The 12,828-nt window shown below is 38.4% G+C and overlaps 1 protein-coding gene across 2 annotated transcripts in view; it reads left to right on the forward strand.

Moving 5' to 3' along the window:
• The window catches only part of CNTNAP5 (contactin associated protein family member 5), a 269,159-nt gene that overhangs the window by 137,419 nt on the left and 118,912 nt on the right, over window positions 1-12,828 (forward strand). For both annotated transcript variants that reach the window (XM_062607158.1, XM_062607157.1), the window contains exons 5-6: window positions 2,475-2,622; window positions 11,182-11,385. In XM_062607158.1, the coding sequence (XP_062463142.1) occupies window positions 2,475-2,622; window positions 11,182-11,385 (352 nt within the window). The remainder of the gene's footprint in view (window positions 1-2,474; window positions 2,623-11,181; window positions 11,386-12,828) is intronic.

The raw sequence follows: 12,828 nt of genomic DNA on the forward strand, positions 1-12,828 counted from the left end.
CATAATTCCCATTACTTTGTAATTGCAAAGAGATATTTCTAGTGGTGCTGTGCTTTTCAACTTGGTCTTTCTCCGAGATTGTTTTCTTTTTATATAAACCAAAAATAATTACCTTGTGGGCCTGTGATGCATTGTGCAGTATTGACAGTCTTACGTGCGAGAGAATTATGAGAAAAAAACAACACAGACCTTTGTTTCACAGCCTTGCTGCATTAAGGTGTACTTTTCTTTTTTTGTCTCTTAATTTTCACCTTTTGCTTGTATTCTAGTCACTGCATTTGAAGCTTTTCTTCACAGTTGGGAAGACTGAAAACCCTTTGTTCCCTGCCTGTTCTTTTTCTTCTTTCGTTTTCCTTCTTTCTTTTTTATCTTCCAAAAGGTGATATTTTTACATAATCACAGGATTCCAAGAAGATGAGCTTTCTAAGGAAACAGAAAACAACACTTCCCTTTATCAATCTTATATATTCTTGAGTGTCTTAATAAAATTGTGAGCACTGCCACAGCTCTGTGACTGTGAGACTTGCTCTCTACTGACAGTTTCATTACTGAGAAGAACAAGATTTTTCTCTTGAAATGCAAGGAAGAAAAACTGTGAAATAGTCTGCTGGTATTTGAATTTGGCTATCTGGAAAGCAATATAGGTAAGCCCAGGACATCCTGAAGTGCTACTTATGGCCTTCCTCAAGGCCATGTGATGGGAAAAGCTGCTGAACTACTGTAAGTGGTTGATTTTGCATTAAGATGAACAAGAATCCTAATCCAAAAAAATTATTTATATCATATAGCTATATTTGAGAGAGGTTAGTTAGCCATCACATCATACTTGTAGAAAACAATATCTTGTGCATACAATGTTCTGAATAACAGATTCAGGATAAGCAAACCTTTGGGGACAGCTGGGGTAGCCAAATTGTATACCCTTTTCAGCCTGATAAGCTCCTAATAAGAATAATTTTACAGATCATGTTTTTAAGGGTGATTATTCCATTCACAGAGGTAACTGAGGCTCATTTTCAGAGGGAAGCAGTGCCAGCAGTGAAATCCACTTGCAGAGCATGCTTTAGAAATTAAGATATATGCTGCCTTTTGCATTCATGATTGGGTGGAAAGTAAGGCCTACTGTGTAGAAGAGAATTTTCCCAGGTTAGAGTTTCTGAGGTGAAAGGAAATAAGCATGGTATGGTTTGAAGGTATTGTGCCTTAGAAATGTTCAAGGATATTTTTCATTGAATATAGTTCCAATAAAACAGTAACGTGCTGGGTTTAGTAAAGCAAATTTAGTCATTTTGAACTTTTACACCATTTTAAACAACATGTAGAAAAAGATGGAATGCTTCAATTTGAGTAAAAATTTAAACAGTGGCTAATTAGTCCTTTTTGCTTCAGAGTGGAGATGAAACCCCAAATCTCTCTAACTCATCCTTTGGCCATCAGGAATGAACTGCAGGTCTACCTTACTGGGGTTATTCTAATCTGCGCTTGCAATTATATTGCATAGGTGAATGCAATAGTTATATTGCAGAAGCATTTAAAACTGGTTCAAGTTATTGTGATAAAATTTTACACTTACAAAGTGAAGGACTGCTTTTAAAAATGTGGCCATTCTGTGACACTATTTTTTGTGAGTTCTGTCTTGGTTTTCATGTTTTGCAAAACTGTTAGCTTCAAATTTAAATCCTAGCTGAGTTACTCAAATGTTCTGAAGATTGCAAGCCTATGGGATTTCTAGACTGATATTACAGGGTAAAGGTGTAAAGATAAATTGAAAAAGCTTCAGGCAGGATCAGAGCTTGGATGATTGTCTTAAGGTTTGTCTATGAAATCCTCCTGTCATTCTTCATCCATAAGAGTTTCCTCTTGTTAAGTGATGATTCTGAGTAGGGCCATTAATTTTGGCTTGCAAGTTGCAGACAATTAATCAAATAAGCAAGAAAAAAGTTAAATTATGATTGTTTGCAAGCTTTAAATCTCCTGAGTGCAAACACAGTCAAAATGTTGACTCTCTTGTGTGCTGACTCAGGCTTTCATCTCTTCCTCTCTTGCTGGAGTTTTCTGTGGCGTATCTAGGTGTATGCTTTCCTGTTCATCTTCACAGGGTCTGGCCAACCTCAGTGCCTTGAGACCATCTTTTTCTATACCCTGGATACACTGTTGTTCACTGCAGTGAAGGGACTGTGGGTACGTTAAGAGCCAGTGGAGTATTGTGGTGCACAGGAATTTCTTGGGTTTGGAGAAATTGTGTAGCGTCTTTAACATTCCCGTCTACAACCTGCTTTTGTAACTCCCTTTATACTCCTCACTCCTGTGAGGTGCTCTTTGTGTTGTCTTTTCCCTCCTTTCCCTTCATAAGTGACACAGCATTTAAAATAGAACTTGAAAATCAATTTATATAATTTTTAGTAGTTTATTGGACTCATTCAGAGTGCACTTCTTAGTGCTAAATGTCTCACTAAGGCTCCCTTTCCTTTCAGGTTTTCACAGGGAACAGCAACGCTGACAGTGTGGTTCACCACAAATTGCTGCACTCCATGAAAGCCCGCTTCTTGCGCTTCATCCCTCTTAAGTGGAACGCTGGTGGTCGGATAGGACTAAGAGTGGAGGTCTTTGGTTGCTCCTATAGTAAGTAACTACATCTTAACCCACATTTTCTCAGAGCTTTCTCTTGATGCTGTCAGTGCTGTAGGGGGTGTCCAGCACAAGTTTTACAAGTGAGAATGTAAGGCAAAATGCATAGCCATCATTTATTTTTTCAGTAGTTATTCTTGCCTTTCTGCTCAGGGATGTGCTCAGCCATCTAGCTCACTCGATGAAGCTTCCTCAGAGCTGAACCCACCACAGAGCTATTTGCTGCTTCTTGCAAGGTGCAAGGAAGTCAGATACTACAAACCTCCCACCCTGCTGGAGGGTACAAAGCTACTTCAGATCTTCTGCAGGGCTTTATTTAGGAATGGTGCTACCTTTTCCTTAAAGAGTTCATTTTTAGTTTTAAGGCAAGTTAACTAGTTGTTGGGGGAAGTGCTGCTCGTGACTTTTTAGATCCAGAGAGCAGAGAACTCATCTGCTGCTTTAACTGCTTTTGCATGAGTATCTCCTTTGGCACTCTTATTCATAGCATGCGGTGATGATCCTCTAAGACATGATCTGCAGCCTTTGTCACATGAGCTTTAGAGCAGCTTATAAATGTTGTTGTCTTGGGGCATTTCAGCCACATATTTATCTAGGTGTACTGCTGCAGATGTAAGACCTATCACTACAGAAAAAATGTGAATGTAAAGAAAAAAGACCTCCCTAGAACAAAGCAAAAACAAGTCCACAAATGAGGAAACAAGTGGCCAGTATTTGTTTCTCAGGTAGCTGTGGGTTTATTTCCAAAATGGTAAAAATTGTCTTAAGACAGTGGTGGAGACAGGTGAGATTTTGCTGGAGACAGTTCAGGGGAATAACAGCATTTTGCTCAAAGTTCAATGTGGTGTGTCACAAGTCACCATAACGTGACACTGCTGTACTTGTACATCTCCCCATTTAGCTTAGATACTCATCTGCTCCTGCTGGGTGCAGAAAAGGGGTCATAAGATAATAAGTGTAAAAACTCCTCTTTGGAAGACTTCCTAAATTCATCTGAGCAGAATGAAAGAGCAAAGCGTCTTAAAACTTTTGATTCACATGATCCCATTGAACAGAGGTATAGCTCCAGGACTCTTAGTAGCCTCATCACTGCACTTGGGTCTTAGGATTGATTCACATGGTTTCACAGGAAGATCCTTGCTATGGTCTGTATGTACATCTGAATGATCTACTCAGCTTTTTTAAGTGCTGCTTCTCCACCTACTTCGGTGCTTGGGCACTATGGACTATTGTTCATTTAAGTATAAACCTGCAACAGCTTAGTGTGCATGGATAGTCACTAAGGAAAGAAACCTTTTCCTGGCCTACCAGTGGACATGGAAACTGAAACATATAAATCAAAACCAACTGCCCTTGTTGACATCATTCCAAAGTGGCTGTCTCATCCGTTTTCGAAGAGTTTTCTTCTATTAATGATAAACAAACCTCTGCAGTGACTAACTAGTACAGTACAAACAGAAGTGGAACAAATGGAACTCAAACTGAAGGTTGAAACTTTTGTAACTGAAAGTGTTTTGGTTCTAGTCCATGTGAAATACTACATGGGCACTACTTTCATGTCGGACTGTGGTTATATGTACTATGACACGAAGAAGATTTCATAGTCACTTGCAGGCTGTAGCCTTGCACTGATATCATTTAAGTCTTCATCTTTTTCCTGTGCCTCTGCAATTACAGGAAATAAAAACGGTTGTGCAGAATTAAGGCATGAGATTGAAGCAAGCCAGAAAAGAAATAAAGGGATTCATAAAAGTTTTATAGAGTGTTGAAATATTTATTCCTTTTAGATAAATGTGCCATTCAGATTTCTCTCTGGCAAATTGCATATGCCAAGCAATACCTGTCTACAAGTTTTGCTTTTATAGTTTCACAGTCTTGGCTACTTCTAAGTCAGGCACTCCGGCACCGTACAAAAGATGTTTGATCATTTATAAAATGTCATCTTTACTGTTATCCTGACAGAATATCTGCAGCAGATCCTGAGCTGGTGTACAGCTACATAACTGTATTTTGATGTGATGTCAAACAGCATACAGGCTCATCCACCACTTCCACTTCTGCCACAAGAACTATATTAATAATATGAAAAGAGTTTCAAATAAAATGAGGAAAAATGTCACTAGAGATAGGCTGTTGGACAAGCCAGGAAGGAAAGAGTGCTAGAAGAAAACATATGTTCCAAATGTGCACAATCTCTAAGAGATAACACTTTATGTAAGGGTCTTTGCGTGTAAGAAAGAAGCAATGTGAGTCTGGGAGTAGGAAGTCACCTACCTGTACCAAAGCATTCAGCTGATATAAATTCAACTGTAATAGCCTTATTCCCCATTATTCTCACAATTTTCTTTAAGACATTGGAATGACTTAAAGGCTTCTATAAGTAAACAAACCCAGAGTATTTGGTGTTAAGTTGACCAAATCAGAAGAAAGGATTTCTATCAGCATTTTAGCTTTGAATCCAGTCCTGAGGTATGAGAGAACATGCGCATGGAGAACACATATGAACCAAATCCTGCACAAACGTTCACGTGTGACTGCTGGGTCATTTCTACCTGTTAGCCTATTCTAGGTTGAAATTCAGATGATGCTGAACAGCTGGCTGTCCATTCCACCTTTTAGGCAAATGTTGCCTCAGAAGCAGAAAACCTGATCTGAAAAGAGAACTGATTTATATTGCTTCCCAAGGCAGAAAACTGGAGAAGTAAAGTTTTCATTTGCAAGCAAGCTTCAGATCTTTTTTGTGTGAGTAGCAGGAGTCATTGTTTGACTGAAACAAAAGTCTGGGGATACGGGCAGCTTAGGCCATCTGAATTTCATGTGCTGCTGCATATGTGTTAAAACCCATCAGTACCTTGCTGTGATACATCAAGGTGTGCAGAATAGCCTGTGGTTCTTTGGATGGTCTCTGCTCACCTCAGCTCCTTTCTAACCCTGCATACTAGAGCAGAAGATGACAGCTGGAGGAGAGGTTTGTGGTTTCGCTACTGCTTAAGCATTTTTTGATGGCAAAGTTACGTGAATGTGATGCTCTTGTGCCAGTGAAAGGCTCTGTTCTGTCATTTTTAGAGCATAACTGTCCTGTGCAGCATGCTCTTCTGGAGAGGTCCCAGAAACATCAGCCTTGTGCTGGCTTCTGGCAAATGCAGCTTGCAATAATGACTTTTTAGTAGGGGACATGTGGAAGACATCAGGCGTTGTAGGGCAGCAAACCCTCTGCCAGGACGCAGTGACAAAAAATACCGAAATATCACATTAAAGATTATCTCCTATGTGCAGTGGATGCCAAAGTGGCTAATTTAACGTGTTTGCACTGTGCTGTTGAATGGCACTAATTACCTTGCTCCACCTAGAGGGAATTTACTACTCTGAATTTATCCCCAACACTTCAAAACTTCTCTGTCAAGCCTTGCTTGTCAAGCTGACCTCTTCTCTTCTCCTCCCCCTCCCCCACCCCCCCTTAGCCCTCTTTTTCTTTTTTTTACCTTTGATTTGTCTGCCAATTAACATTGTTTCTTTGGAGCATAAAACCATGTTTTTAACAGTAAAGCTGTTTCAGACACATGTGTTTGACGCTATCCCATACAGATCAAATGATTTTGTATCCCATACAGATTGACAGGGCACTCCAAGGCTGTCGGTTCAGCTGAAATTCACAGCTATCAAACACACATGTTTTTTGTTGGGTGTTTTGTTGTTGTATTTTTTTTTTTTTTTTACTTTCTGAAACATAAAGTATGTATTTAAATGAAAATTTATTACATTTATTTGCAATTCCTGTAAAGACTCCATCTAAGAAAATAGGTACTGAACTAGGAAGGATATTGTCTGGATTTGAAAACATACATTAATATTTCCTATTCAAGAAAAAGATTTAGGATGAGTTAAATGGAAATTTCCATGTAGAGGTATGTGTAAGCTCTCACTGCCCCTTTACAGCAGTGGCTCCAGAAACAGTATGATTATAGTAGATTAACCAGAACTGCAATAGAGGAGGTTTTCAGACAAATGCCAAACCAATTGCTTTTGATGCTGGAGGTGGTGAGGGGGAAATTGGAATATCTTTCTATTTGGGGAAAGGTCTTGTTAGCTTAGTGCAGGGAAAAAAACCTGCTGACACAATTGCTTTTATAGGTTAAGATTTATAGCCGCATTGAAGATGCTGATCATATTCTATAACTGGTTAACAGACAAAATGCATCAGCAGAATCAGATGTATGTGCAGTTATCAGGCTGGAAAACCATAGGAGACACAATGATAGAGCATGAGACAGGCTATCTTCTTTTGAGATCCGAGTTCTTCACTTGCAGTTCAGGACACTGATTTCTCATCTTTTGTGGTCATTACTTCAGGGAATATGATCTGATGCGGTGCTTTTTCATTTAGTGATGTTTTTACTAGACCTTTATTTCTCCTTTTTTTTCCCCTTTCTTTTCTTTCTCCCCACCTTCCTTCATCCTCTCCTTCATCTTCCTATGAAATACGTAAGTACACATTGCACAGAACCACTTACCATCTGATGGTCGTTGACCAGTAGTATTTTTAACCAACTCTGTATAGTAAATACCCAAACGCTTGCTTACCAAGAGACATAAATCTGTGATACAGATAAAGCTGCATAGCAGAACTGTCATGTCCAAGGTGCTCATCCAGTCATCCCTTGGATTGCATATCTGAGAAGGGTATGGAAAAGAAAGTCAGATTGCTTTAGACTCAGTCAAGCTAGTAAGGCATGACTAGCCAGGAAAGATTGTTTAGACCAGGAACAATCTTCCTTCCTCCTGTAGGGAATTAAAGCTTCTATTTGTTGATGCAAGTGCAAGACCAGTAAGTTCTGTCTCAAATTACAACTGTTCATAGAGGATATTTTTGTATTTTAGGATAGCTTTGCCAAGTATATGCTTACTGTTTCTAAAATCACTAGGAGGATTGTCTTTGTAAATATAAATGCATATTGTTTCTGCTGCCAGGAGTAGATTGCTGAACAAGTAAACTGCATGCTTTCACATTGCTCTCAGCCTGGCTTCTCTCAGTATAGCTGGTCCCACAGGTTCAGCTGTGTGGTTACTTGCTCCCTTTTTATTTTTTTTTTTTTCAATAGAAATTATGAATTTACCTGGTAGTTCACCTTCAACTAGCTGCCTCTGTTTCTACTCACCCCCAGATTACTTTGAAGATTTTGTCTGTGCTAGGAAAGGAAATTCAAATGGAATGACATAACCAGCACCCCTGGAGCCAGAACCTCTACTGAATTTCAAAAAAGCTTGACGAATTATTTCTGAGAACTCCTTTACCTGTTCGCAAGAGTATGTACTCCTGCCCCATTTACTTGGCACTGGTGAGGTCATGCCTCAATCACTGTGGTCGCCTCCCTACAGGAAAGACCCTGAGGTGCTGGAGAAAGGCAGTGAAGCTGGTGAAGGGTCTAGAGCACAAGTCTTAGGAAGAGCAGCTGAGAAAACTGGGGCTATTTAATCTGGGGAAAAGGAGGCTCAAGGAAGACCTTTTCGCTCTCTACAACTACCTGAAAGTAGTTGGTGGGGTGAGGTGGGGGTTGGTCTCTTATCTCAAGTACCAAGCAAAGAGTTGTCAAGCATTGAAACAGGCTGCTCAGGGAAGCTCTGGAGGTTGTAGATGGGGGTTGGTGGTGGACTTGTGGTTCTAGGTTAATGGTTGGACTCAATGATCTTAATAAAGTCTTTTCCAGCCTAAATGGTTACGTACGTATGTACAGCAGAGACATCTGTTTGACTTGTTGGTCAGGGGAGAATAGCATGAAAGAACTGTGTTTTGCCTAATATCACTTTTGATGAGTTTTGTAGACTTGTTGTTAAGGACAGTATAGAAAAACACCCAGAATGAATGAAGTCTATCTTCAAGGAGTGTAAGTAAATCAGAGGGCAGTGCAGAATGAAACCACATGTTGTATTTTAGTTTTTTATTCCTACAGGGTTGCCGAAACTTACAACACTTCTGATTCTTGTGCTCTCGCTGCAAGTGGATTATGGACATGAATAGACTAAATAAATAAGCCAGTTTTCTGGAGTGACTATGTTAGAATTGTGCTGTATCTTTCAATTTCTAACAGGAAGACAATGATTTGTTGTTATGCAAACTGCCAGTAATGATTTTTGGCTGCCAGTGTTAGCATTTACTTGACATATTCCCGTTTCTTTCAGTGCTGTTTATTGGCCAGTGTACTCTCAACTGATAATTAGTGGAGCAGAACCTTTCAAAACCAGGTTTTCCTCTGTGTTATTCTCTGTAAATGTCAGTGGTAGAACTCTTCAAGAATTGTGTGTTATGCTGTGACTTAGTGGAGAACAAAGACTGAAGTGTGAATTTAGACTGGTTGAATGCTTGGATTTCAAGAAGGAAAAGAAGAAAGGGCTGCTATTATGGCAACATTGAATCACTGCTCTCTTACGTTATCTTTGTTTTTGAGAACTAAGAGGAAAATCAACTTTAACTGGAAAATATACTGGAAATCAAAAACTAACTTCTTTATAAGCTGTTTCCTAATTCTTGCCTGTGTTAAAATGAAACTATGATAACACTTGCAATTTACTTTAAACAAATTGAAGTGTTTAATGTAGCTAGGAGAAGTTCATAAGAATGAAATTATGAATTTAATTCCCTTTATAGAAACTGGCAGTCAAGGTGTCAATAGAGAGAAATCGGCAATTCTGAAGGAGCTGTTTCTGAATGCCTAATTCAGAAGTAAAAAAAAAAGAAAAACACAGTAAAAGCAGGTGAACTGAATACTTTCATGTTCATAATGCTTCCTAAGATAGCAAATGTTCCACATATGATGCTAAACATCATGTTATAGTTCTGATATGACAGATAAGAAGTCGGTCTTAGTTTATTCTGGAGTGAATTTTTCCCAGGGTTGAATTTCTTTGTAGTTTTATTCTTACAAGAAATAATTAGTTACCTTCTGATTTGGAATGCAATCAGTTTTGGAGTGATAGAATTTAATTTCAGATTTAAGTAGTGAGCTCCCTACAAGTTTATAAGTCTGCTGTCAAACTTCTGTACAAACTGTCATACTGACATCCAGAAGTTATTTATGTTAGTTTGCATGGTAATAAATCATTAACAGGTCTTTTTTTTTTGAACTTATAATAGTTTTAATTGCAAACATCTTTAAATCTCGGTCCAGTTTAAATAAAAAAAAAAGAAAAAATAGAGGAAAAAAACCAATCCCTATTATTTCTGGTTTTAGAGAGGAGCAAATGAAACTACCATCAGTGCTTGAAAGGATAGAAGAACTCTTAAGGAAGCTTAGGTGACTTAAATCACCAACTTTAATCACAGTGTAGTTGCTGGCCTGGAAATCTTGATTGTTTTGCATACGGACATTTCAGTTTATAAAAGAAAATGGAAAGCTGATAGCTCTAGATTATCATTAAAATGTGGTTTGCAAACAAAGGTAATCTGTGCTCTTTCTTCTTGATTACTATGAAAATTTTTTTGTCTTTAGACATGATCAAAGTAGTTACGTAGCTTAATAAACCCTTGTTTAGACTCTTCATCATGTGGTGTTCTTGAATTTTAATATTTTTCATCACAATAGGAAATACCAATTGACAGGCTTGTTATTTACAAGTGCTAAATTGCTTTTGGATAAAACTGGAATTGAATTTACTTATGTCAGTCAGATGTTTGAATACAATGTATTAGTTCAAAAGTTATGGTTATATATGTGTATATAAATATTAAAAAAAAGTTTTGTGGTTGTTTTTTTTTGCTTAAAATACTATTTTGTAAAGCAAGGAGTACTGCAAGCTGCTGCTGCCAAAGGAAATATTGATTGCAACTGAAGAATTAAAAGCTTGTTTTCTATCACAGTGATTAGGTTTTAGAGGCTGGCTAAAGAAGAAAATATGTTTCTAATAGGATTTTCACAGGTATATAATCAGTTTAGATGCCCAGTTCCCATGAAATCCCATCAAAAGCTTTTTGAATTGATATTTGGCTATTTCTGCCAGCTTAGTCAATATGCATGTGGAAAAATGCTTGATATATTCCCATCTTAAATAAGCAGCCAACCCTCAGAGGCCAAGATGATACTTTTTTAGATGCAAAGGTGGATGCAGGCATGGCAGGCACACAGAAACAGCTCAACAAATGCTTGTGAAGCTACAAAACTGGGGTGAGAACTGAAGTGTTCAAAATAATGAATAACATACTGGGTATGTTTGAGGCAAACAGTAAACATTATGAGGGATGTTCTGAGATCTGAATATGGTGGAAGGCACCTGTTCTGTCCTAAAAAGTTGAGTGAGAAAGCAGTCGTGCATGAGAGAGAGGAAGACAAGTGCGGAGAAGTTCTGGTTTTATCCTAGTGTTCCCATTCCTCACATAGAAAGGGTGAAATATGGTTGCCCAGGTGCCACATACATCCACATATTGACTAAGCTGGCAAATACGTCCTGTGGAAGTGTGCTTCTGAGAAAGCCTGACTGCAAGTGGTATTTGAAAAGATCCTAAAAAAATACAGTCCCTCTCCCGATGTACAACTTTTCATTTTGCTATCTTCTTTCTCCCAGAGTCAGATATTGCCGACTTCGATGGCAGAAGTTCACTCCTCTACAGGTTCAATCAGAAGCTTATGAGCACATTCAAAGATGTGGTCTCTTTGAAGTTCAAGAGCATGCAGGGGGATGGTGTCTTATTCCATGGAGAAGGACAGCGTGGAGACTACATTACCTTGGAACTTCAGAAAGGGAAGCTCTCCTTGCACATCAACCTGGGTAAGGGTCATTAGGATTATTGGTTCACATTTGCCGTAACAAGGATTAGCTTGGTTGCTTTTATAAATTCGTTATTGATATTAGGCAGTATCTAGAAACTCCACCTGAGATCAACAAAACATGCTGTGTGCCTCAGGCAGCTCACAGCTTAAAAACTTATCAGAGAAGGTGGTAGGGGAAGCAAAAGAAAATAGACTTTGCTGATGTCATGCAGGACATGGTGCTTAGACTGCCAAAGCTGTTTTTAGTAAAAGTGTGAGATGTAGCATCTAGAAATGTACTGTATTAGCAGGGACAGATCTCGGACTAGCAATTCCAGGACACTTTAAGAAGTTTGGCCAGAGCAGAAAAAGCAGGCAACGGTGCAATATCTCAGTCCACTGTTTATGATTTCTTTTAATTCCCAAAATCATAAACTAGTGGGAGCAAACTAGATGTACTAAAACAGAATTAATAGATATTTTTTCAGCATTTTTCCCCTTATGCCTAATTATGTTTGTTTTAAATATCAGTAACAATTTTCCAAGCTCTTGGATTTCATTTTTACATAAGCTCATTGATTGTTTAGTCTCCAACTAGTATTTTCTTTCTTTGTTCATTTAGTTCGTTCAAGCATAGAAATGATAATGCGGCATTTTTATGATTTGGTATTCAGATGTTACTTGAATCAAGTAGCTACATCCCGAGTCTCTTAATGTAGCTACATCCCGAGTCTCTTAATGTCTCCATTGATTTGTCTTCCTCTTACAAATGTTTCATACTAGGATAAGTGTACAGTATAGTTAAATACGTTGTGTTACTTCTTCCAAAGAGATGCTGTTGTGAATGCACAACTTGACTGACAGTTTTGGAGCATGTGTTATCTCCATTCTGCTGGAATATTAAAAAGAACACATACTCCCTTTCAAGGAGAGGCTTAGAAGTGTTCAGACATGTAGCTAGCTGGAAAAAAGAAGAGTACTTGAAATTACCAGGGTTAGAGCCTAAATATTTTTATGACTCTTGATATAATTCCTGGAGATTTAGGCCAAGTTTAAAAATCTATTTGAGCTGAACAAAACACTTGTATTCATGTTGCTTCACTGACTTTTGGCTTTTTTTCTTTGAAAATGGACTGGTGCATTTTTCTTGTGAAAATACAGAAATTACATAGTTGAAACAGAAGTGTTGGGAGTGGTCCATTAATGTGAGTGAACAAACAGGAGATATATGTGCAGGCTGAAGGTTGCTGTTGAAACACAAATTAGTCCTCAAATGAATAATAGAATCAAGGGCACAGGCACAGCAGCCATCCCCTACATACTGCAATGTGGGGAGCAGCATCAGGAAAACCTCTTGGTTCATCACAAGTATTTCAGGGGAAAAAAAATGTGTATGTGTTCATGTGCGTATACATATGCATATGAATAAGAGGCCCAAAGAATCTAAAGCAAGTTTTGACAA

This window comes from Pezoporus occidentalis, unplaced genomic scaffold (genome assembly GCF_034315485.1).
Source record: "Pezoporus occidentalis ecotype Australia unplaced genomic scaffold, CSIRO_AGI_Poc_V1 ctg12, whole genome shotgun sequence".
NCBI classification, from domain to species: domain Eukaryota; kingdom Metazoa; phylum Chordata; class Aves; order Psittaciformes; family Psittacidae; genus Pezoporus; species Pezoporus occidentalis.